Below are 22,669 nucleotides of genomic sequence, written 5' to 3'. Positions count from 1 at the left end.
CTCATAGATGTCTTCCACAAATTGAAGACTTATCCCATAAAAAAGTCACCAACCCAACAGATTGATCTATTTCTCTCCTTTTTTTTCTTTTCTTTTTTTAATGGACATCTATTTCTCTTTCTCTACAAGGAACAGCCTACAAATAAACCTCTAGGGCTTTCATTTCCAATCTAGGTTGATAACTCTCATTTAAAAAAAAAAATCTAATTATTCACTTTCTCCTCTGATATGAAGTTGATTGGTGTTTATTTGATTCTCTTTCAGTGGTTTTCAGTGATGAAGGTGTAATTTCATTAGGTTTGGTGGAAAAGTTATGATCGAAGACAACCATTTGCATCCAGTATCACATCTCTTTCTTTCTCTCTCACACAGTCTTTTTCTTTTACTTTTTTGTTCTTGTACAAGATAAAATTATCACTCTCAATATCTTTGGCGTTATATTTGTATTTTGTGGTTAATTAGAACTTAGAAAAGTTTAAAAAAAAATTAAAATCTTTTTGCGTTTAATTTTGTTTTTGTTCACTGATGGCATTATACAAAGGTATGAAAAACTGTCTAAATGTTAAGGAAAAAAAAATAAATAAATAACTTCGGTCGTTGCCTCCTATTGATCCATTTGGTCATTACATTTTCACTTGATTTTTGTAATAAATATGACTATACGAGTGTTTAAAAGGTAGGGCTTTATACATCTCATTGCTCACTGAGTCATTGTGTTTAGTTGGAAATCAACCCAACCTTTTACTTTTATGTTTTTCAATGTGCATTATGGCAAAATATTGGTAATATCATTTTAATTGATATTTATAGTTAACAAAAATTAACTTTCTAGATGTATGATTTATTGGTTTTAAATGATGCTTTAGTCCATTGCATTGGGTGATGTTGGTCACATTTCAGGTGAAATATGAGATAAGTTTTCATTTTATATCATTTTTTTTAAAATTAATTTGTGTGAAGTTAATTTTGTATCAACTGCGGATTAGTTTTTTCTTCTCATATTTCTGTTTTAAATCTTTTATCTTATGTAAATTTTTATTTTTGCCTTCAAATAATGACCCATTGTTTAACTTATTTGTAGGTTAACCAAGTAGATAGAGAAGAGCAGTTTTGATTGTGCTTCACCAAATTATCCACGACAGGTCACCTTGATGGGTTGATGTTGTTATATTTGTAGTATTGTTGCAATCATTGATGGCAAGGCTTTCCTGTTGTAAAGAATTTATTAGATTAAATGCAAAAGATTTATATAATTGTAGTTCTAATAACACCCCTAAACATTATATTTGGGAATTAACTCTAAAGGAAGCTAAAATATTTATTTAAAAAGAGAAAACAAAGTCATAGATGAAATGTGTCTCTCATGATTCGATATCAAATTTATTACAAAGGTTTTGAACTCTCTTCCATTATTGTAACTATCAAATTATTATTAAAAAAATTTAGGGGTGTAGAACCATTTTCCAATGCTTAAGTTTCGAATTTGACTAAAAACAAGTAACTAGAAAATTTATCCTAAAAAATTATGACACTAAATTCAAAAAAAAAAAAAAAAAGTCTTATTGCATACACGTAATAATTTATAGAAGCTCTTTCTGTTTCACATAATATTTTTCCATTGAGTTTGTAGAATTTGTATTTTACTTTGAGTTTTCAAATAAAGTAGTAGCCTATTTGATAGTTTTAGTAGCTTTAATTTTGACTAATTTCATAAATTCATGTTTAGTTATTTGTGATATTTAGTATTGTGATATTTTGTTAAAGAAATACAAGCCTCACGCGCATGCTCAGAGGTTCTTCTATTTTTTTGTATAAAATTTAATTATTTGTATCAAGTATAATTTGAGGTTACTACATTTTCTAATTACAAAAATATTTAGAGATGTGATGAGTGTTATGCATTTATGGATGAAATATTTTTTTCATCACAACTCTAGGTATTTTGTAATTGAAAAATATAGTAATCCCAAATTACAATTGATACAAGTTATTAAATTTTACCAAAAAAATTAAAAGAGTCTCTGAGCACGCACGTGCTTAGAGGCTAGTTTATATTATTTATATTGATTATTAGTAGAGTTTATTAATAAAAGATTAAAATTTCTAGTTCTATATATAAGAGATAAAAGTAAAATATTAAAGTAATAAGAAAAAAAAGATTAATAAGGTAGTTATTGAACCACTTCCAACCAAACATTGAACATATTATTTAGTTGGTTCGAGACTCTTGAGTTGTTGCTTTGCAATGCTACAAGCCTACAACATAGTCGCATAGTTGACGGGCATCGCTGTTAATCTGATGGAGTCGAAACTAATTCCTTAAGCGGAAAGCAACAAATTCAAAAAGTAAAACCAACAAAACCGACATGACCAAGAATCTCACCAGCACCTCCGAAACATTACTTGAAGCTATGGAACTCGACCTCGACTCCTTCCTTAACTCACCTCTCACCAGCGACGACGACGACGACAACGACAAAGACAATCACCACAGGCTCAACTCCATCCCTCACCGTACGATCGACGAAATCCTCAACGCCTCCGATTCCTCCACCTCATCTCCGCCCACATCTCCACCGTCCGTTTACTCCCGCATCTCCGACCCCAAACACGACCAGGACGACACCGTTTCGGTCTCCACAACTAAACAACCCTCCTCAGACTTTTCCTCCATTCCATTACAAGCCCAACACGATGAAAACCCATCGCTCCAGTTGTTCAGTCGGGTCAGACCCGGAATTAATTACCCAGACGATCCGTTTAAAAGGCTCTCGAACTCGAAGCCGCTGCCGTCGCTTTTCGGCGGTGTGAGATCGAATGCGAAGCCGGGGGCAGCGCTTGCAGCGGCAGTGGCAGCCTCCAGGGCTCTCCCGACGCCACACGCCGCCGCGATCAAGTCGAGGAGGGCTGCCAGTGGAAGCTTCCAGAAGGTTCTTGAAGATTTCGATGCGGTTTCGGTCTCGGCCTCGGATGAATTGAGCTCTAATAGTGAAATTCGTAATGCAAAAGAGGATGAGGTTTTGGAAGGAGTGATTGGGAATGAGGGTTTTGCTCAGGGTTCTGGTGTTAAAGAGGTCGAAAGCGAAGCCGAAAATGTGGTTCAAGTAGATGGATTAAAGGTTAGTAGTAATCATGAAGAATTGCTGCAAACAAGTACTGTTTCGGTTCCTAATTTTGATATCATTGAGCCGCGGATTGGTTCTTCGTCCAAAAGTGTTGAGGAGGACAAGAATAATGTAAATGTAGATGAGAATGCTGGTGTGCTGGACAAGAGCTCTGAAATTTTGGACTCAGGAGAAGGTAAGGTTGATCATTTGGAAGAGAAGGTAGAGGAGGAATCAACAATTGAGGCATTGGAAACACAACAAGTGAATGTTTTGGAAGATAGTGAGGTGGGTGGTGGTGATGATGATGACGCGAGTTCATTGAGTGATATTACTGAACTTGTGGAAGAGAGAATTGGGCAATTGGAGAGCCGGAGGATTAGTAAGAGAGCAGAGAAGAAATCCCGGGCTGCTTCTATGAAGCCATTGGAGTTAGCTGAGGAGCTTGAAAAGAAGCATGCTTCTACTGGTTTGCATTGGGAAGAGGGTGCAGCTGCTCAGCCAATGAGGCTTGAGGGCGGGCAGAGAGGATCAACCACATTAGGATACTTTGATCTTGATGCGGATAATGCTATTACAAGGACCATTTCTTCTCAGGCATTCAGGAGAGATCACGGTTCACCTCAAGCTTTGGCTGTTCATACTAATTATATTGCAATTGGAATGTCAAAAGGGGTCATTCTCGTTGTGCCCAGTAAATATTCCGGTTATAATGCTGACCATATGGACCCAAAGGTTACTTTTGCATTAACCTGCTTATATTGCTCTTACTTGTTAGCCTTTCATGTTCTTTCAGGATTCTATGTTTCTATATGTTATTTGTTCATCTTTTGGTTGAAACTTGAATAAATTCCAGGAAATATATTTTGGGTGTAATTAGAGTCAAGGGAGAATGTCGTGCATGTGCCCTTTAAAATAATAGTCAATTCCTGGTGTCATCTTTACAGAATTGCTTAAGTATCAACTTAATTGCTTATTTCAATCTCTAAAATGCCCCAATGAATTTCACACAAAACAGCAGTTACATACTTGATTTTGTACAGGATGACTTCCATACACAAATCACTTGATATTATTGAAAAGAAACACAATGTATCAGCTTTAAAAATTGAAAAAGAAAAACCTTTAGTGTGCGTACGTAGTATGAGTATATTCTGTAAGGATGACTTATATACATAAATATAAGGTGCATGCTTAGCATGAGTGTGTTGGTACTTCCTCAACAAAGTTCTTATTCAGATATGCCCTTAGTATATGGTTATCCGTTAAGATACCATTGATTGGTAATATCTAAATTTCTTCTGTTACAGAAATCGAACATGTTAACTGAGGAATTTGGCTTTTTATGGTAATTTCAGTATGCAAATATCTGGATGTTTAATTAAATTGTGAAGCTTCTTAGTACATTTGCTTTTGCTATGTGCCACATTGTAGTTACGACAGAAATAACTTTACTCAATAAACCATGCTGTTTATGTTTCAGATGTCGATGCTCGGTCTGCAAGGGGATAGGTCTCATGCCCCGGTAACTTCCATGTGCTTTAATCAGCAAGGGGACCTGCTCTTAGCTGGTTATGGTGATGGTCATATTACTGTTTGGGATGTGCAGAGATCATCATCAGCAAAAGTTATTACTGGAGAGCATACAACACCAGTAGTGCATACATTATTTCTGGGGCAGGATTCTCAGGTTACTCGTCAATTTAAAGCAGTTACTGGTGATAGTAAGGGTCTTGTTCTGTTGCATGCTTTCTCAGTTGTTCCCTTGCTCAATAGGTTCTCCATCAAAACCCAGGTAAAACGTTAGTAAGCATTAATATGTGATTTATGATTGTGGCACTATGTATAATATGCTTTATTAGTTGACATCATCTCCAAACTAATGATCACATTGTTACTTCAAATAGTGTCTTCTTGATGGACAAAAAACGGGAATTGTGCTATCAGCTTCACCGGTCCTTTTTGATGAATTCTCTGGAGGTGCTTCCTTGTCCTCTCAGGGAGACAATGCAGTTTCATCCAGCAGTCTTGGTAGTATGATGGGAGGTGTAGTAGGTGGAGATGCTGGCTGGAAACTCTTTAATGAAGGCTCTTCTTTAGCTGAAGAAGGTGTGGTCATATTTGTCACCCATCAAACTGCTCTGGTGGTATGAAGCCCTCAGATGATTGCACAAATTCCATGTACCTTTTGTCTTGTGAATTGATGTTTTTCTTCTTAGTGGTTATATCTTGTTCAAAAAATGTTAAAGCCACATTTGCATGTTACAGGTAAGGCTTACTCCTACTTTGGAGGTCTATTCGCAGCTTTCTAAGCCAGATGGGGTTCGAGAGGGTTCTATGCCTTATACTGCGTGGAAATGCATGACACAATCACGCAGTTTGCCTAGTGGTATGCATTGAGTGAGTTTTGGGCATTTATGTTGAGATATTTCATGTTTCTAAGATATGAATTTGTTACAGAAAATGTGCCTGTGGAAGCATCAGAGAGAGTCTACTTGCTCGCAATTGCTTGGGACCGAAAAGTTCAGGTTGCAAAGTTAATCAAATCAGAGCTAAAAGTATATGCGAAATGGTCTCTTGACAGTGCAGCTATAGGTGTGGCTTGGTTGGATGATCAGGTACGCATTTAGTTATTCATATATTGTTGATTTTTCTTTTGTTGTATTTAAATAATGTTATTTAGGCAGTGTTGCCTAGTAAATAATTGTAAATGCTTTGCATGGAATGAGATTTTTGTACTTGACCAGATACTGGTTGTTCTTACATCAACTGGACAACTCTGTCTGTTTGCTAAGGACGGAACTGTGATTCACCAAACAAGTTTTTCTCTGGATGGTTTTGGTGGAGATGATCTTGTTGCATACCATACCCACTTTATTAATATCTATGGAAATCCTGAGAAAGCTTTTCACAATTGCATAGCTGTAAGAGGAGCTTCAGTATACATCCTTGGACCTATGCATCTTGCTGTTTCTCGCCTTCTCCCATGGAAGGAACGGATTCAGGTTCTGCGGAAAGCGGGTGACTGGATGGGTGCACTGAACATGTCAATGACACTTTATGATGGCCAGGCACATGGTGTTATTGACCTCCCTAGAACCTTGGATGCTGTACAGGAGGCCATAATGCCCTACCTTGTGGAGTTGCTTTTGTCATATGTAGATGAAGTATTTTCTTATATTTTAGTGGCATTTTGCAACCAAGTTGAGAAAATGAAACCACTGGACAGCCCAAATAGTAGAAGCAGTTCTGTGCACTCTGAAATAAAAGAGCAATACACTCGTGTTGGTGGAGTTGCTGTGGAATTCTGTGTTCATATCAAGAGGACTGACATCCTTTTCGATGAAATTTTCTCCAAGTTTGTGGTGATACAACAGAGAGGTATCATTACATCTCTGTGCCTTCTTGTGTTGAATGCTTTAATTACTACGCAGTTTGATCTTTGATGTCTGGGTTGAAGTTCATTTTTAAGTGAAACTTGGTAACTCAATTTATGATAGCCATAACTACATAACATGAGGCTAGAAAGTTTAACAAACTTTGAAGGTCAGACTGTTTGGACAGTGTGATTATTGCTAGGCTATCAACAAGACATGTTTGGATCTTTGGGGGGAATATTATCAATTATGAAAGAATATGAGAAACCTTTTCTTCTTATTTATTATTGGCAAGTTACAAACACACCTAGTGGTTGTTGAACCCACAATCTCACCCTCCACCCCATTCTCATCAGGGAAGTGCCAAATGAGCCAAGCTCATTGGCTGCTTAGAGAGCTTTCCTTGCGAAGAAGCTTTTCTAATGCTATATTCTATTTTACCTTTGCCTTTTAAGATTGTGTTTGTTACTAGGAAGGGTGCAAGTGCTCTCCTATCACCTTGAGAGTGATGTATTCCATGTTGACACTTTGCGAGTACAAAACTAGGTTTAGTTAGTGTCTGCCGTGGTCTAATTGCCTGTGAAGTGTGTGTATTCTATACATACATACATACATACATATATATATATATATATATATATAGCAGCCCTTCACTTGCAATAATTTGTCCATATTACCAGTCCTTAGACATTACTCTTTCGGTGATTTACCTTTTGTTTCATTACATTTTCCAGACACATTTTTGGAGCTTTTGGAACCATATATATTGAAGGACATGCTTGGATCACTGCCTCCTGAGGTATAGCTTGATGTCCCAGTGCTTAGCCTTATTGGCAGCTTAATCATAAATTCTGATATTTCTTTTTCTTTTTCGTTTTATTTTGTTAGATTATGCAAGCACTTGTAGAACATTACAGCAGCAAAGGATGGATACAACGAGTTGAACAATGTGTCCTTCACATGGATATCTCTTCTTTGGATTTCAATCAGGTCTTACCTTCAAAACCTTTGTTAATCATTTTTGTTGTTGGTGTAAATTCATTTGTTATGATTTATTGACTTGATTGGATAATGATTATTATTTTTCCTTGTAGGTTGTTAGGTTATGTAGAGAGCATGGATTATATGGTGCTCTGGTGTATCTCTTCAATAAAGGATTGGATGATTTTAGGGCTCCTTTAGAGGAGCTGTTGGTGGTCTTGCGAAATAGTCAAAAGGAGAGTGCTGCTGCCCTTGGGTATGTATAATGTGGTCCTTGTGTTCTGATTCATTGAATATGGAAGATTTTCTAATATCATGTTTTCTCATTCTATTTTGCTTCTCTTCTATGAATGCTGTCATTTCAATATTTATAATTTGACTGGATTTATTTAGAAGAATATATATGGGAAACATTTTTCTACTTTTAAGGGACTGTAATCAATGTGCAAGTATAACATCATATTAAGAATGTAATTTTATAGGAGCTGCAAATAGCCCTAATCTTAAAAGATTTCAATCAGCTGGTTTGAATTAGGCTCCATCTGGGCCTATGTGGCATGGAGTTGGAGACTTGGAGTCAAATTTCAATCAGTGTGCAGGCTTGCTTCTTCCTTCTTCCTTCCCCTTTTCTCCCTCACATTAATTTTCTTATTCTACTTTGTGATAGTATTTGTGTTCTCATTGGAAACACATGTATCTTAGCTGTGCCTTAGTGAAGTGTTATTATTCATATGGGGGCATGTGCTATCCAGAGGTTACAAATTTAAGGTTCCTATTAAGTTGGTTTTTATTTTCTAAACCGCAACAAAAACTGTCAAATATTGCATCAAAAGCACACTTCTGGTTTGTTCGTAACTCAACTGTGCCTTAGTGAAAATTTATTCATTTGGGGGCATATGCTATTCAGACGTTACAATTAAAAAAAAAATTCATATTCATTTGGTTATGATTTTTTAAACCATGAGCAAAAAGTGATAGATAGGAAAAGGTATCTCATGAGACCTCCCTTTCACATCATGTGTGGGTCTCACTTGTTGTGAGAGGTATCAAGTAGTCGTATAAGATAATTTTCCATCAGATAGGGCCGGAAAACAGGGAGGCCTTATTCCTCTACCGGTTGGTAGTGTAAATAATTACTGGGAAGAAAAAGAGATAGTATGAAATATTTCTGGGGAAAGGTGGTTTAAAATTTTGATCGAATAAAACTTCTGGAGGCATTTGATTATATGGAATATCTTTAGTTGAAAAGAGGTTTCTTTATGCAGAATGGTATTGATAGAATTTTAGAAAATGTCTTGGATGGCTCACTTGAAATGTTCATTTTCTTTAGATTGGTTGCCCACCACAACCCCCACTCCCCCACCCCCCACACATGCGCTGGGGTTTGTGCATGTAGGAGGGGGCCTGGACCCCCCCAAAAATAAATTAAAATGAGAGAGAGAACTGCTTTACCACTTTTTCTTATTTGCAGTCTTATGGTAATCGTACTGAAAGGTTTTACTAGCAGGATTATATTTTTTTATACCATTATTTATGTTTTATCTTCTTATAGTTGGTTTTTTTATTACCACTTTGTAGTATTAACCTTTGCCTTTTGTTCTTGGTTACAGGTACCGGATGCTTGTTTATCTAAAATACTGCTTTTCAGGTCTTGCTTTTCCTCCAGGTAAGGAGTTATTATTGGTGGCACTTTCCAATTGATCAGTTTGAAGATCCTTTGTGCAAGTATGTGAAAATTTCTCTATAAATCTGGAATTGACTAAATTATGGAAAACCAAATATATGTGACTGTTTATCTTGTAATATTTGTTTTGGCCATTTTATGTTGTACGTATACATGTCATACTAATTTCTCAGAGTGTTATATTTTTGTTTAGCTGTGTTAGTACTTTCTTACAGTTCTTATGTAATTCTTTAGAAGATTAAATTCAATAAGGATGTGACGTTAAAGACCCTATTTACACCCTCCAATAAAATATTGACAGTGTCAGATTTTTAAATTGAAAGCATAGTGACTAGTACATATGATAACAACCCATTAAAAGCTAATATAATCAAATATTTATTAAGAAAACAAACAAACCTATAAAAAAAATTTCTGTCGTCTGAAGACTCCGAACACAATGAGAAGCTGCTGGATCAATGTTGGTGTTGTTGGTGTTGTCTGAATTTCATTCAATAGAAAAAACCTTTTGATGATTCCATAACAATCTGCAAGCATTTGTTTCAATTGCCATCTCCCTGCTCCGAACCCAACCACTGTAAACTCCATTTTTCTCATCCCCATAAGCCTTGTCAGAGTCAGAATCATACTGTTCCTCCCATTGCATTCTTCAACACCCCATATTATTCCAAGTTCCCAAGAATCACACTATTCCCTCCTATGAATCACATCATTTGCTGCAAATCCCCTTTCTCTAAAGTTAACCTCAGCCATCTCTCCAAGGCGACAGTCAAGGGGGTTCTAGGTGGGTAAAAGTAATTTGTCCACCATGCACAGTGGCCGGAATTAATGGGTTTGTTTCATGTTATGGATATGGTGGAGGGTCCTGGTGTGGTGGTTAGTGATGGTTGTTGGTACTTATTGGGTGAGTTGGATTGCAGTCTTGTGACAATTATGATGTGGTTAGTGACTCCTCTATTCTAAAGGCTTTTATTTATTTGTTTTTAATTTGAGGATATTAATGTCATTTGGATTGTGTGTAGTGGTGCTTATGCTCGTTATCGCACAAATCTGATGTGGCATTGATTGGATGGTGAAAACCATAGGTTTTGCACCACATCCTTATCAAATTCGGATTCATTCTTTGAAATGCTATTGTTATCTTTTCAAATGTGTGGTTTTTAAGTAGTGATATTAGCATCTGTATTTTTTTGTCAATAAATATATATTTATATATTTATATATATAACTGTACTGGTTAATGACTCTGGAAGAACAAGGCCTTTTTCTAATAAGCCAATTCATTGTACAGCTTAAAACCAGTATTATGACTCTATGTGGTAAATTTTTTTTATACAACTTACTATTGATAAAGAATGGCTACCTGTTTGGTTTCATCTTTTAGTGTTTATGGGAGTCTACATAATTCTGAAATGGTGTTTAGATGCTATGAAATGAGTGAGGCATCAGAGCAAGAATACCTTGTTTCTTTTTACAATCCACATTTTTTGAAGCTGTATCACTTGTACAGCTTCATTTCAATGTATGCAGGATGGAACTGATTTAGAAACATTGAAGCCAAAAGTTTCCCTTTTGCAGGACAAGGAACTCTGCCCCCTACACGCTTGCCATCTCTTAGAACAGAACTTCTGCAGTTTCTACTAGAACATTTGGATGCCCCTAACTCAAAAGCAGTTTCAAGCTTATCATCCGGAGGAGCATACCTGAACTTGTATCATCTCTTACAGTTAGATACTGAAGCTACTTTAGATGTTCTGAGATGTGCTTTTGTAGAATATGAAATCCCAAAACCCAAATTTTCATCACATGATTCAGCATATGAAAATACGGAGCCAAAAATAGAGAATGACAATGGATGTCAAAATATATTGGTCCAAGATACAGTGAACTCTCTTATTTGTATGCTTAATAGGGACATTTCCCAAACAGAGAGGTCAGATAGTGCAGATGTCAGTGGATTGGTTGAAGAATGGCCTTCTAAGAAAGACATAGGCCATATGTTTGAGTATATAGCATGTTATGTTGCATGTGAAAGAGCTAATGTCTCAAAAAGTGTCCTGATTCAGATTTTAGAATACTTGACATCACAAAATAATTTTCCAACTAGTGTTTCCTCTCATCACATAACTTCAACAAGAAGGGAGAAGCAGGTGCTTGCCCTTCTAGAAGTAGTGCCTGAGATTGACTGGAATGCTTCTTATGTATTAGGCCTATGTGAGAAAGCACAATTTTACCAGGTACATTTAAATATATTTCTTATGATGTTTACCTGGGAAGCATATTGCTGCAATCTAGAAATCCTCTGTTTTTCTTACCTGTAATATTAGCTCTGTTGTAATTTTATAGGTTTGTGGCTTCATTCACACTATCAGACATGAGTACCTTGCTGCTTTGGATAGCTACATGAAGGATGTTGATGAACCCATTCATGCTTTCTCCTTTATCAACAAAACATTATTACAACTGAGTGATAATGAACGTGCTATTTTTCAATCAGCGGTCATTTCTCGTATACCTGAGCTGGTTGATTTAAGCAGGTAATGCTTTTTTTTTTTTTTTAAGTTATCTGGGGATCTTGTTTAAATGGTACATATGATCTTTTGTTGCTCAGAAATTAATTTATTCTGCAATCTCATGCATTTGTTTATCCTTTGCAGAGAGGGAACATTCTTGTTGTTCATCGATCATTTCAACAAAGAAGGTTTGCATATCCTGTCTGAACTCCGCTCTCATCCAAGAAGCCTATTCCTCTATTTAAAAACAGTCATTGAGGTTCTCTTATCTGGCACTCTCAATTTTTCTTCTTTAAGACGAGATGATTTTGTGGATCCTTCTGATGGAATAAGGTTGAAGGGTCAGTCAAAAGGACTTGAGGCTTACTTGGAAAAAATCTCTGATTTCCCCAAGTTAATGCGTAGTGATCCAGTTGAAGTGACTGATGATATGATTGAGCTTTATCTGGAGGTGAGCACTTTTACAACTATATTTATAATTCAAGCTAGAATTCATTTTACTCCCTTTAAGTTCAGACTTCTTGTCATTTTTGTCCCTTTAGTTCTGCTTTATGCAATTTCATCCGAAAAGTTTTAGATTGTTGTCAATATAGCCCCTTGTCTAACTTAGTTAAGTGTCATCAAACTATGTCATCTTGGCAAAATTTTTTGTAACAAAAAAAAAAAAAAGATTCTTTAAAAGGAAAAAGATGATCCACTGATTCCCCACACCTTTTACACATAAAGCTCCACTCAAACGCTGCAATATGCCTCTTCCAAAGATTATCCGTAGTTAAGATCTTACCTAAGGTAGCAATCCAAGAAAAGAACGCTACTCTAGGAAGAACCTTGGATTGCCACACCATTTTCCAAGGAAAATCAATGACAGAAGAAGGAGATAAAGAGTGATAGATGCCTCGAACCTCAAAACCTCTCCTTATTGCTGGCTTCCAGCAAAGTTTGTCATCACCAACACCCTGCACATTTGTGGAATAAAGCACAACCCAAAAACGATCAAATGATTCTGACTCCCAATCTTGTGGTGGACGACAGAACCGAATGTCCCAATGAAGCCTCCCATTGGAGAAACACATCACCTCTAACACAAAAACTCCCTTGCCCGACTAATACTATACAATTTTGGAAATGCTTCCTTAAGGGAACAATCCCTGCACCATACATCCTCCCAAAACTTTATCCTCATACCATCACCCACATCAAACTGAAGAAATTTAGAAAAGTCCAGCCAGCCACTTCTAATGGATTTCCACACACTAACACCACAGGTCCCTAACACCGGTTTGGTACACCAAAGGGCATCTCTCTCCGTTCCATATCTCCTCAACCATTTGCCTAAAAAAGCATAATTAAATCTTCTCAGCCGTCGAATCCCTAAACCACCCTTCTACACCGGCATACAAACCTTAGCCCATTCCACCAGAGGAACCTTAGGAGCATTAATACCACTCCAAGCATTAATACCACTCCAAAGAAAGTATCTCTGTAATTTCTCCATACTATTTGCAACCTTTACTGGAATAGGAAGGAGAGAAAGGAAATAAGTAGATAAATTGGACAAAGTACTCTTAATAAGAGTTACTTTGCCCCCCATAGATAAATACAATCTCTTCCATCCAACTAGACGCCGCTCCATCTTCTCCAAAACAGGGTTCCAAATTGTCTCCTCTTTATGGGAAGCACCCAACGGACGGCCCAAATATTTTAAAGAAAGTGAAGACTGCTGACAAACCAAAATCTCCACTAATTCATCCATATTGGGCACGTTACCAATTGGTACCAATTCTGACTTCAGTAAGTTAATTTTTAACCCTGATACCACTTCAAATCTGACCAGAATTCCACACAAAGCGGCTAAACGATGTGAGTCAGCATTGCAAAAAAAAAAGTGTATCATCTGCAAATAAGAGATGGGACACCGTTAGCAACGTACCAGCTGAATTACCTGTTGAGAAGCCCGAAAACTGTCCCAGCATAGCAGCTGCATCCAACATACGACTCAACACCTTCATGACAATATCAAAATGGAGTGGAGATAATTAGTCCCCTTGATGAACACCCCTTGTGCTTCCAAAAACATCAACTCGGGTACCATTGATTAGAATAGAAAATTTGATGGTTGATATACACCACATAATCCACCTTCTCCATTTTTTTGAAAAGCCACACTTCTTAAACAAATACGTAAGAAAATTCCAATTCACATGATCATAAGCTTTTTCAATATCCAATTTGCAAATAATCCTTGGCACCCCCATCTTCATCCTACCATCTATAGATTCGGTAGCAATTAAAACAAAATCCAAAATCTACCTACCTTTAACAAAAGCATTTTGAGAATCTGAGATAAGACTATGCGCTACCCTTAACAATTGATTAGCCAAAATCTTAGATATAATATTATACATCCCTCCCACCAAAATAATAGGACGAAAATCCTTCACTTCCACAACATCAGATTTCTTGGGAATGAGGGCAAGGAAAGAAACATTAAGACTCCTTTCAAACACACGTTGCTCATGGAAATTATGAAGGATAGCCATAATATCTGATTTTAGAATGCTCCAGCAAGATTGAAAAAAAGCCATGGAGAAACCATTTGGACCTGTTGACTTATCACCATTGAATCCACTAACCACCCCAAACACTTCATCCTCTTCAAAAGGTCTATCCAACCACAAGGCATCTTCCTCAGAAATTCTTCCAAACTCCACATCATCCAGAATAGGGCGATGAACCTCATTTTCATAATAAAGTCTTCTATAAAAATGAGCAATACATTCCGCAATGGATCCCTGGTCGGAAGACATATCCCCATCCGCCATAAGCTTATCAATAGAATTAAATTGTCTGTGAGAGTTGGCCATACGATGGAAGAATTTTGTGTTCCTATCACCTTCTTTAATGCAAAAAACTCTTGATTTCTGCCCCCAAGAAATTTCTTCCAACAATGTCAATTTTTTCCAACTCTCATCTAATCCTTTCCTTATCTAGCTTTTCCTCTACCGTAAGAACATGACTTTCCTCAATAGTCTCCAACCCCCTAAGATCACTCCACAACTTCTTCCCTTTTTCTTCTACATTACCAAACTCTTCCACATTCCATCTCTTGAGATCAACCTTCAGAGCCTTCAATTTATTTGCTAAAACAAAACTAGGAGCTCCATAAAACTGATAAGACTCCCACGAAGAGCGTATCCTTTCTACAAAACCCTCATCCTTTAACCACATATTCTCAAACCTAAAAGGCCTCCTTCCTCTATGAAAATTGCCTCCCTCTAGAAGAATCGGAAAGTGGTCCCATAGCATCCTAGACAACCGATTTATATAGCTATTGTCAACTCTAAATGTCTTCCCCCACCCCCACTTTATATGTGACAATGATTTTGGGTTCAATAAACTAATAAAGATCTTGTTTCGTCAGTCTGCTCATCATTGGGCCATATATCATACTCCTTGTATGCATATTTCTAGACTGCAAATTCTGCACCATAAAGGGTGGTCATTGTTATGGCCTCTTAATGGCTTACTTTAGTTTTAGTTATAGCTCGGTTTCCTGGTAGCACTTCTCTATTTGGTGATAGCACCTAAGGTACTGAATGTTTTGCATATCACTTTTGCAGCTATTATGTCAGTATGAACCTGGTTCAGTTCTCAAATTCCTTGAGACCTTTGATAGCTATCGTGTGGAACACTGTCTACACCTGTGTCAGGAATATGGGATTATAGATGCTGCTGTCTTCTTGTTTGAAAGGGTTAGTGATGTGGGGAGTGCTCTTTTACTTACACTTTCAGGCCTTGACAGTAAATTTGTTGAGCTTGATACTGCTGTTGGAAATGTGGTTTCTGATGTGGCTTTGAGTTCTGCTGCTGATACAAAGCATCTCAGGACTGTATTAAATATGAAGGAGGTCTGTCGATATGACTTTTAATGAGATGATATGTTTAAGCTTCTTTTGTGTGTGTGTGTGTGTGTGTGTACAATTGTTTTACAACTTTGTATTACCTCTGATATTTCTCTTACAGGTGAATGAAATACGCAATATATTGAATGCCTGTATTGGATTATGTCAGCGGAACACCCCTCGCTTGAACCCTGAGAAGTCAGAGACGCTCTGGTTCAGATTACTTGACTCGTAAGTTGAACATCAATCTTTCTTTTGCTTTCTTTATTATGGTAGATTTACTGTAAGTTTTCTTCATTGCAAAATCGTCGGAGCAGTATATAATCATCCACTATAGCAGTTTGCCTCATGCTGATTAATTGATTATCACGATTATATGACAGACATCCATTTGTTTGTTATATAATGGAGTAGATCTTACTTGCAATTAAACAGGAGGGGTATACTGGTACTTTACCAGAAGCACATTCATTCTATGACACTGCTTTTATTTCTTTTAAGAAACAAAAAATTGAGAATGCCAATGAGCTATAGCTCAACTGGCGCTTCCATTGGGTGCATGTGTAACTTATCATTGAAAAAAAGGAGAAGAAAAGAAAAAAAGATTTAGAAGAAATTACATTTATTTCTATGATTATGTTGTTTTGAGGGACATAAATTTCTATGAACTGTTATGTTCTCTACTTATTAAAAAAAATGTTATGCTTTCTATTCTTTTTGTTTAATTGTGGCACAAACTCATATTAAGCTTCTGTTCCTCAATCTTGTTTCCTGGATTTAATTGCTCCTCTTAATGCCCAAGCACTTGGTGTTTCTCTTTGATCATTATATGTTTTATGTCATATTTATGCTAGTGTGTGAGTCTTGTGGTGGGGGTGGGGTTTCATGTGATTGCTATGAAACACCAGCAAGTTGCAGTCACCAAATTTGATTCTTCCAAGAATCTGGAAACTATATAAATTTTTTTTTACCAAGTGAACCTGAAAACTATTAAATGACTGATATCCATATACTTTGGTAGTAATATTAAATAATTTTTGTACAATTCCAATATGTTTACTAATATTTTCTTATGAGTAGTTAATGCAGTCTAAGATATGTGAGCTTATGTGATTTATTTGCATTGCATGTGAAATGGTAGCAATGAACTTTAGCTCAATTGGAACCTCCTCCCCTCCCCCCATAAATATGGAGTGGAGGATAAGGTGTGGGTTCAAGACGTACTGTGTTTCTAACTTAATAATAGTTTGAGTTGTAAAATATGAGAGATTAGGGTTACATTAATATGTCCCTCACCTTAGCATATATTTATTAGAGAAATAGCATGATTACAAAATTACCTTTACACTAATACAAAATAACAAGTTAATATAAAAGAGTGATGCATGACAACCTAGGCTTCCCACCTAGATTAGTCCTATAGTAGAACCTTAGGCTTCCCACCTAAGGTGTTTGGATTCACCACCAAACAAACACAATGCAATTTTGCAAATAATCTGAATAATAATAATCATAGTCTGAAAATACAAAAGAAATCATATGGAGCTTTATATGCAGCTTCTAGGAATCACAATGATAAGGATAAACCTATGATGCATGGATGCGGCCCGACGCGGCGACGCGCGAGCGACGCGGCTGCCTGCACGTCGGTGCCGCGTCTGAGTTTTTTTTTTTTTTTTTTTTTACGGATTTGCGCAGACTCGGCTCCAATTCGTGCTGACTCGGCTCTGATTCGCGCCGACTTGGCTTCGACTTGCGCTGATTTGGGCCGATTCGTCCAAAATCAGGTCATTCCGGCCTGTTTCGTTGAATTTCAGCCGATATATCAATTCCAGGCGGTACTGAAAAAGACATACCTTTTACGTTTTAAACGATTTTTGCTGAATGAAATGATCCCGTGGCAGCAGTCACCAACACGTCGTTGGTTTCGTGAAGGAACCCACCTCCTCACAGCTAGTAGCTTCTCTGTTTTTTTGCTTCTTCTTTTGCGTTTTTGTGTTCTCTGCTTCTTCTCTTCTTCTTTTTCAGTCCTTTGCGTGTAGTCTGCCTTGTATTGATTTATTGTTTAATAGTTAATACTTTAATTTCTTTTAGTTTTGGGAGCCCTTCACACGTGAGTCATTGGATAGCTGAAAGTTTCAGCCTTTAGTCATTTGTGTTGACTTTTAAGCCACCCCACTCCACGTGGCTAAGCTATGTCTCACCATTTTTAATTTCTTTTTCTCTTTTCATTTTAATTTTATCATTACTCTTGGTATAATCTAAAAAATAATTATTAATTTTTTTATTATTATTGAGTGATATTTGGGATTTGGGCTTAATAAGTTTGATGTATTAGTTGAAATATGAACTTATAATTATAAAATTCTTAAAAATTTATATGGGTTTTGATAAAATAACCTACCATGTGTTTTTTAAGAATATTTTAATAGTAAAATATATAGAAAATATAAATAATATTTTTTTTAATATTTTTTTAATCACCGCACCCCGCCACACCCGCACCCTATTTTTAAAAAAATTGCCGAGTCCCGCACCAGCACCTGAATCCGAAAACGCACCCGTGCTTCATAGGGATAAACTCTCCTAAACAATCTCAAATGTTAATCCAATAGTCCAAACAATCTCAAATACTAATCCAATACTAATCAAATAACTATGTTACAATCTGAAATTATCCATTAAAAATCTAAAATAAAATATCGAAATAACTTCTGGTTTGCTCTTGCATTAAAGAGTTTCTTCTCAGTAAAACAAAAGGTTTTGAAATGGTGAACTGAAGTTGCTCCAGGATAAGGTAGCCTCTAAAAGATTAAAGATAAGGTAGTGGAGTAGATTTCTCTCTCTCTCTCTCTCTCTCTCTCTCTCTCTCTCTTATTTTTAATTTTTGTCAGGTCAGAGTGGAGATTGAATGAGATAGTAGCTTCTAGAAAGGATAGATATAACTAGGAAAGACTTGAATATGTCATTAAGGCTCAGGTTGTCATCATGTATGGTTTGTTTGGCTTTTACATGACCTTGAAAGAGACTCAGAATATATTTCCATATGCTTAGTTTCACTTGCTTTGTTTTCATGTTAACAACTGTTCTGCTCTTTTTAAAGTTGCTAAATAAGCAACTTCTCTTAGGAGGAAGTTATTATATTGTTAAGAATTAAGATAAATATATATACATATGCAGGAAAAATAATAAATAGTGCTAATTTGTTACAAAAATTCATTTCAGGTTTTGTGAACCTTTAATGGATTCATATGGTGATGAAATGGTATCTAGAGGAGAAAATCATGTTCCACTGCTGACTGAATCATCAGTCTCACATGAGGATGAAGCATGCATAGTTAATTGGAGAATATCAAAATCACACAGAGGGGCTCATATCTTGAGGAAATTGTTCTCTCAGTTCATTGAAGAGATTGTTGAGGGAATGATAGGATATGTTCACCTTCCAACCACCATGTCCAAACTCCTCTCTGATAATGGCTGCCAGGAATTTGGTGATTTTAAACTTACCATATTGGGCATGCTCGGAATATATGGCTTTGAAAGGCAAATTCTGGTACATGTACTTTTTAAACTCATCATTTGCTTTTGTCATGTGGTCGGCCTTGTGTATACTTGTTGCATTAGTTTATTAATGGAAATTATTTTTGCATCTTTGTTGAGATTTAACTATGCCAACATGCATGATTAGGTCATAAAGCTTCTTCTTGTGAGTTTGAGTTCTTTAATATGATTCTAGGACCTTTGTTTAGGATCATGAATGAACTCTTCTCCCATCTTTGGGACATTAACGTCTTCTCATAGCTAATGCAATGAATTTGAAAGTTGCTTATATAATTGTCGCAAAGTGTTGCATGGCACGTTGCATTTAGTATTTCTGCTGTACAGAAGTGAGCAGCAAACTTGCATCAAGGCATCTTGTTTTTAGATTCAAGCTACTCTTGTACAATGCTCAAGCACACTTATAGTGATATTTTAGTTTGATTTTAATTTCTGATTACATGTGCATATTAATTGTTGACATTCTAGTGGATAAATGACTTTCTTTTTAAAGTTAGATATAAGGCTAACTCACTCATCTGTAATTATAAAATATTGCAAAGTATAAAACTTTCTATTGATTATAATTATTTAATTTGTTGTTTTAGGACACTGCCAAATCCTTAATAGAGGATGATACATACTATACCATGAGCTTACTTAAGAAGGGGGCCTCTCATGCGTATGCACCCCAGAGTCCTATATGTTGTATATGTAATTGCCTTTTGTCGAAGAATTCTTCTAGCTTTAGCATTCGCGTTTTTAATTGTGGTCATGCAACGCATCTTCAATGTGAAGTTCCAGAAAATGAGGCATCAAGTAGAGGTGCCTCATCTGGATGCCCAGTATGTATGCCAAGAAGAAATCACACAAAGCAAGAAATAAATCGATTCCTGCAGAAAATGGTTTAGTAAGTAAATTTTCGTCCAGGCCACAACAATCACATGGAACTAGTATTCTACACCCCCATGAAAGTGATGCATTAGAGAATTTCTATGCGCTTCAGCAAATTTCACGTGTAAGCATCGACTTATAATTGTCATTATCTTTTCCATTTCCTAGACTTCACAAACATTGAAAATTAATCAAAAGTGAATTGGATGCTGCAGTTTGAGATCTTGACTAATTTGCAAAGGACCAGAGATTAGTTCAAATAGAATACATGCCTCAGTTGAGGCTTGCACCGCCAGCTGTTTATCATGAAAGGGTAAAGAAAGGAACAGATATTTTTACAGGAGAATGTAGCAGCGGCCTTGCGAAAATAGAGAAACAAAGTAAAAGCAAGCAATTAAGGGAGCTAAGAGTAAAAGGATCATCTCTTCGGTTCCCTTTAAAATCAAGTATTTTTGGTGAGTTGTGTTATAAATTGAATTTTAGAGTTACCAAACTTTTGTGATACTTTCCAATTCTAACACATGGGAAACTCTGCTATAGGCAAGGAGAAGACCAGCAAGCGGTAATGCGAGTGTCATGTATAGAACATACCGGAGATGATGATGACCATTTCGGCTGAGATTTTGACTCTTACTTTATTCTTCTTTTTTCCTTTTTGTATATTTTAATAATTGATTTGTTTATATTAATTTTGGGAGGCTTGGTTGTTGCTGGTTGTTGTATCTGTTTATATCTTAGAGTAAAATTGTACATGAACCATGGAGAGGCACTTGTAATGAAATTGAAATAGAATGCAATTAAATAATGAAGGAATATTTTCACCAGCCTATCTTTAAGAATGTGAACATATATATGAAAAGACGAGAGTAAAAAGCAATGCTTTTCTAGAGGGGAGGAAAAAAAACTAGTGATGTGCTAATATCAATGAGATTGAGTTTTCATTAGCAAAAAAATTAGTATTTAACAATCTGATGTTAGTTCTCTAAATGTCTTAACGGGAGGGGATCTTCTCTCATCTTAGTTAAAACCTATTAGACAAAGTGGTGCCACTAAAAGGCTCATGGTGATACATATAATCCGATTGATAGTTAGGGGAGGGAAGATTTGAAACTTGAATGTTTCTATTAGAAGTGTCAATTAAGCTATAAGACTTTTGTTGAGATAGAGAAGTTAATGTGACAAAAAACTTGGGAAAAGAGAGATAAATTTGTTGTTTTTAAGTTTTAACTACTTGAGTTTTTATTTTAGAATTTTAACATTGACTTTTGAAAGATAACTCATCAAGAATTATATATAGATTGAAAAAATATAATCAAAATTGAGTAAATAAGTATGACCATATATAAACTAAATTTTTTAATAATATAATATAAATAAATCAATAATTATATATAAATAAAAAAATATTTTAATGATATAATCAAAATTGAATACTAAATGTGGCGGGCCTATATAGATAGTTCACAAACCAAGGGGATATCCATGTGTTGTTATATACCCACTCAATAGATTTAGAGGTAGGAAGTTAAGTCAACTTTTGAGTAGTCAATTCTAGTATGATGAAATACAATCTGAACAGTTTATATTACGAAGAAATTGTACTTGAATAAGGAAGAACCTTGAAATGTCTTAAGTGTTTATCCTCATATTTGGACCGAAGAAGGGGTTACAAAGAAAGATACTCTCTCTCTCTCTCTCTCTCTCCCAATTTTTTCTTTGCCTGGTCCAAACGTTTCTTGGCTTTATATAACTAGTCTCAATGCATCTGGACTCTACACTTAGAAGGTTGAGATCACATTCCTTGGATACTTGTCCCATTGGGAACTTACTAGTAGGCTTTGCACTAGGGTTTATAGCTGTGCAGGATGTGAACATATATATGAAAAGACGAGAGTAAAAAGCAATGCTTTTCTAGAGGGGAGGAAAAAAAAACTAGTGATGTGCTAATATCAATGAGATTGAGTTTTCATTAGCAAAAAAATTAGTATTTAACAAATCTGATGTTAGCTCTCTAAATGTCTTAACGGGAGGGGATCTTCTCCCATCTTAGTTAAAACCTATGAGACAAAGTAGTGCCACTAAAAGGCTCATGGTGATATATATAATTCGATTGATAGTTAGGGGAGGGAAGATTTGAAACTTGAATGTTTCTATTAAAAGTGTCAATTAAGCTATAAGCCTTTTGTTGAGATAGTGAGAAGTTAATGTGACAAAAAACTTGGAAAAAGAGAGATAAATTTGTTGTTTTTAAGTTTTAACTACTTGAATTTATATTTTAGAATTTTAACATTGACTTTGGAAAGATAACTAATCAAGAATTATATATAGATTGAAAAAATATATTTAAAAAATATAATCAAAATTGAGTAAATAAGTATAACTGTATATAAACTAAAATTTTTAATAATATGATAAAAATAAATCAATAATTATATATAAAGAAAAAAATATATTTTAATTATATAATCAAAATTGAATACTAAATGTGGTGGGCCCAAATAGACAGTTCACAAACCAAGGGGATATTCACATGTTGTTATATGCCCACTCAATAGATTTAGAGATAGGAAGTCAAGTCAACCTTTGAGTAGCTAGTTCTAGTATGATGAAATACAATCAGAGCAGTTTATATTACGAAGAAATTGTACTTGAATAAGGAAGAACCTTGAAATGG

At 35.8% G+C, this 22,669-nt stretch overlaps 1 protein-coding gene across 1 annotated transcript; it reads left to right on the top strand.

The window, feature by feature from the left end:
* The first annotated feature begins 2,266 nt into the window (after nucleotides 1–2,266).
* Nucleotides 2,267–20,815, top strand: LOC142641176 (uncharacterized). Its single transcript, XM_075815578.1, is given in 21 exon segments — nucleotides 2,267–3,839; nucleotides 4,588–4,899; nucleotides 5,012–5,251; nucleotides 5,373–5,493; nucleotides 5,565–5,722; nucleotides 5,852–6,485; nucleotides 7,216–7,280; nucleotides 7,370–7,471; nucleotides 7,576–7,718; nucleotides 9,073–9,128; nucleotides 10,725–11,383; nucleotides 11,493–11,683; nucleotides 11,804–12,110; nucleotides 15,280–15,567; nucleotides 15,683–15,792; nucleotides 18,787–19,117; nucleotides 19,710–19,955; nucleotides 19,958–20,119; nucleotides 20,211–20,229; nucleotides 20,232–20,450; nucleotides 20,536–20,815. Coding segments are annotated over 21 exon segments (5,862 nt in total). The 5' UTR covers nucleotides 2,267–2,366; the 3' UTR covers nucleotides 20,562–20,815.
* The last annotated feature ends 1,854 nt before the right edge of the window (nucleotides 20,816–22,669 follow it).

Source organism: Castanea sativa, chromosome 6, assembly GCF_040712315.1.
Source record: "Castanea sativa cultivar Marrone di Chiusa Pesio chromosome 6, ASM4071231v1".
NCBI classification, from domain to species: Eukaryota; Viridiplantae; Streptophyta; class Magnoliopsida; order Fagales; family Fagaceae; genus Castanea; species Castanea sativa.
Note: the sequence above shows the minus strand (reverse complement) of the source record. Positions and strands in the feature narration are given on the sequence as shown.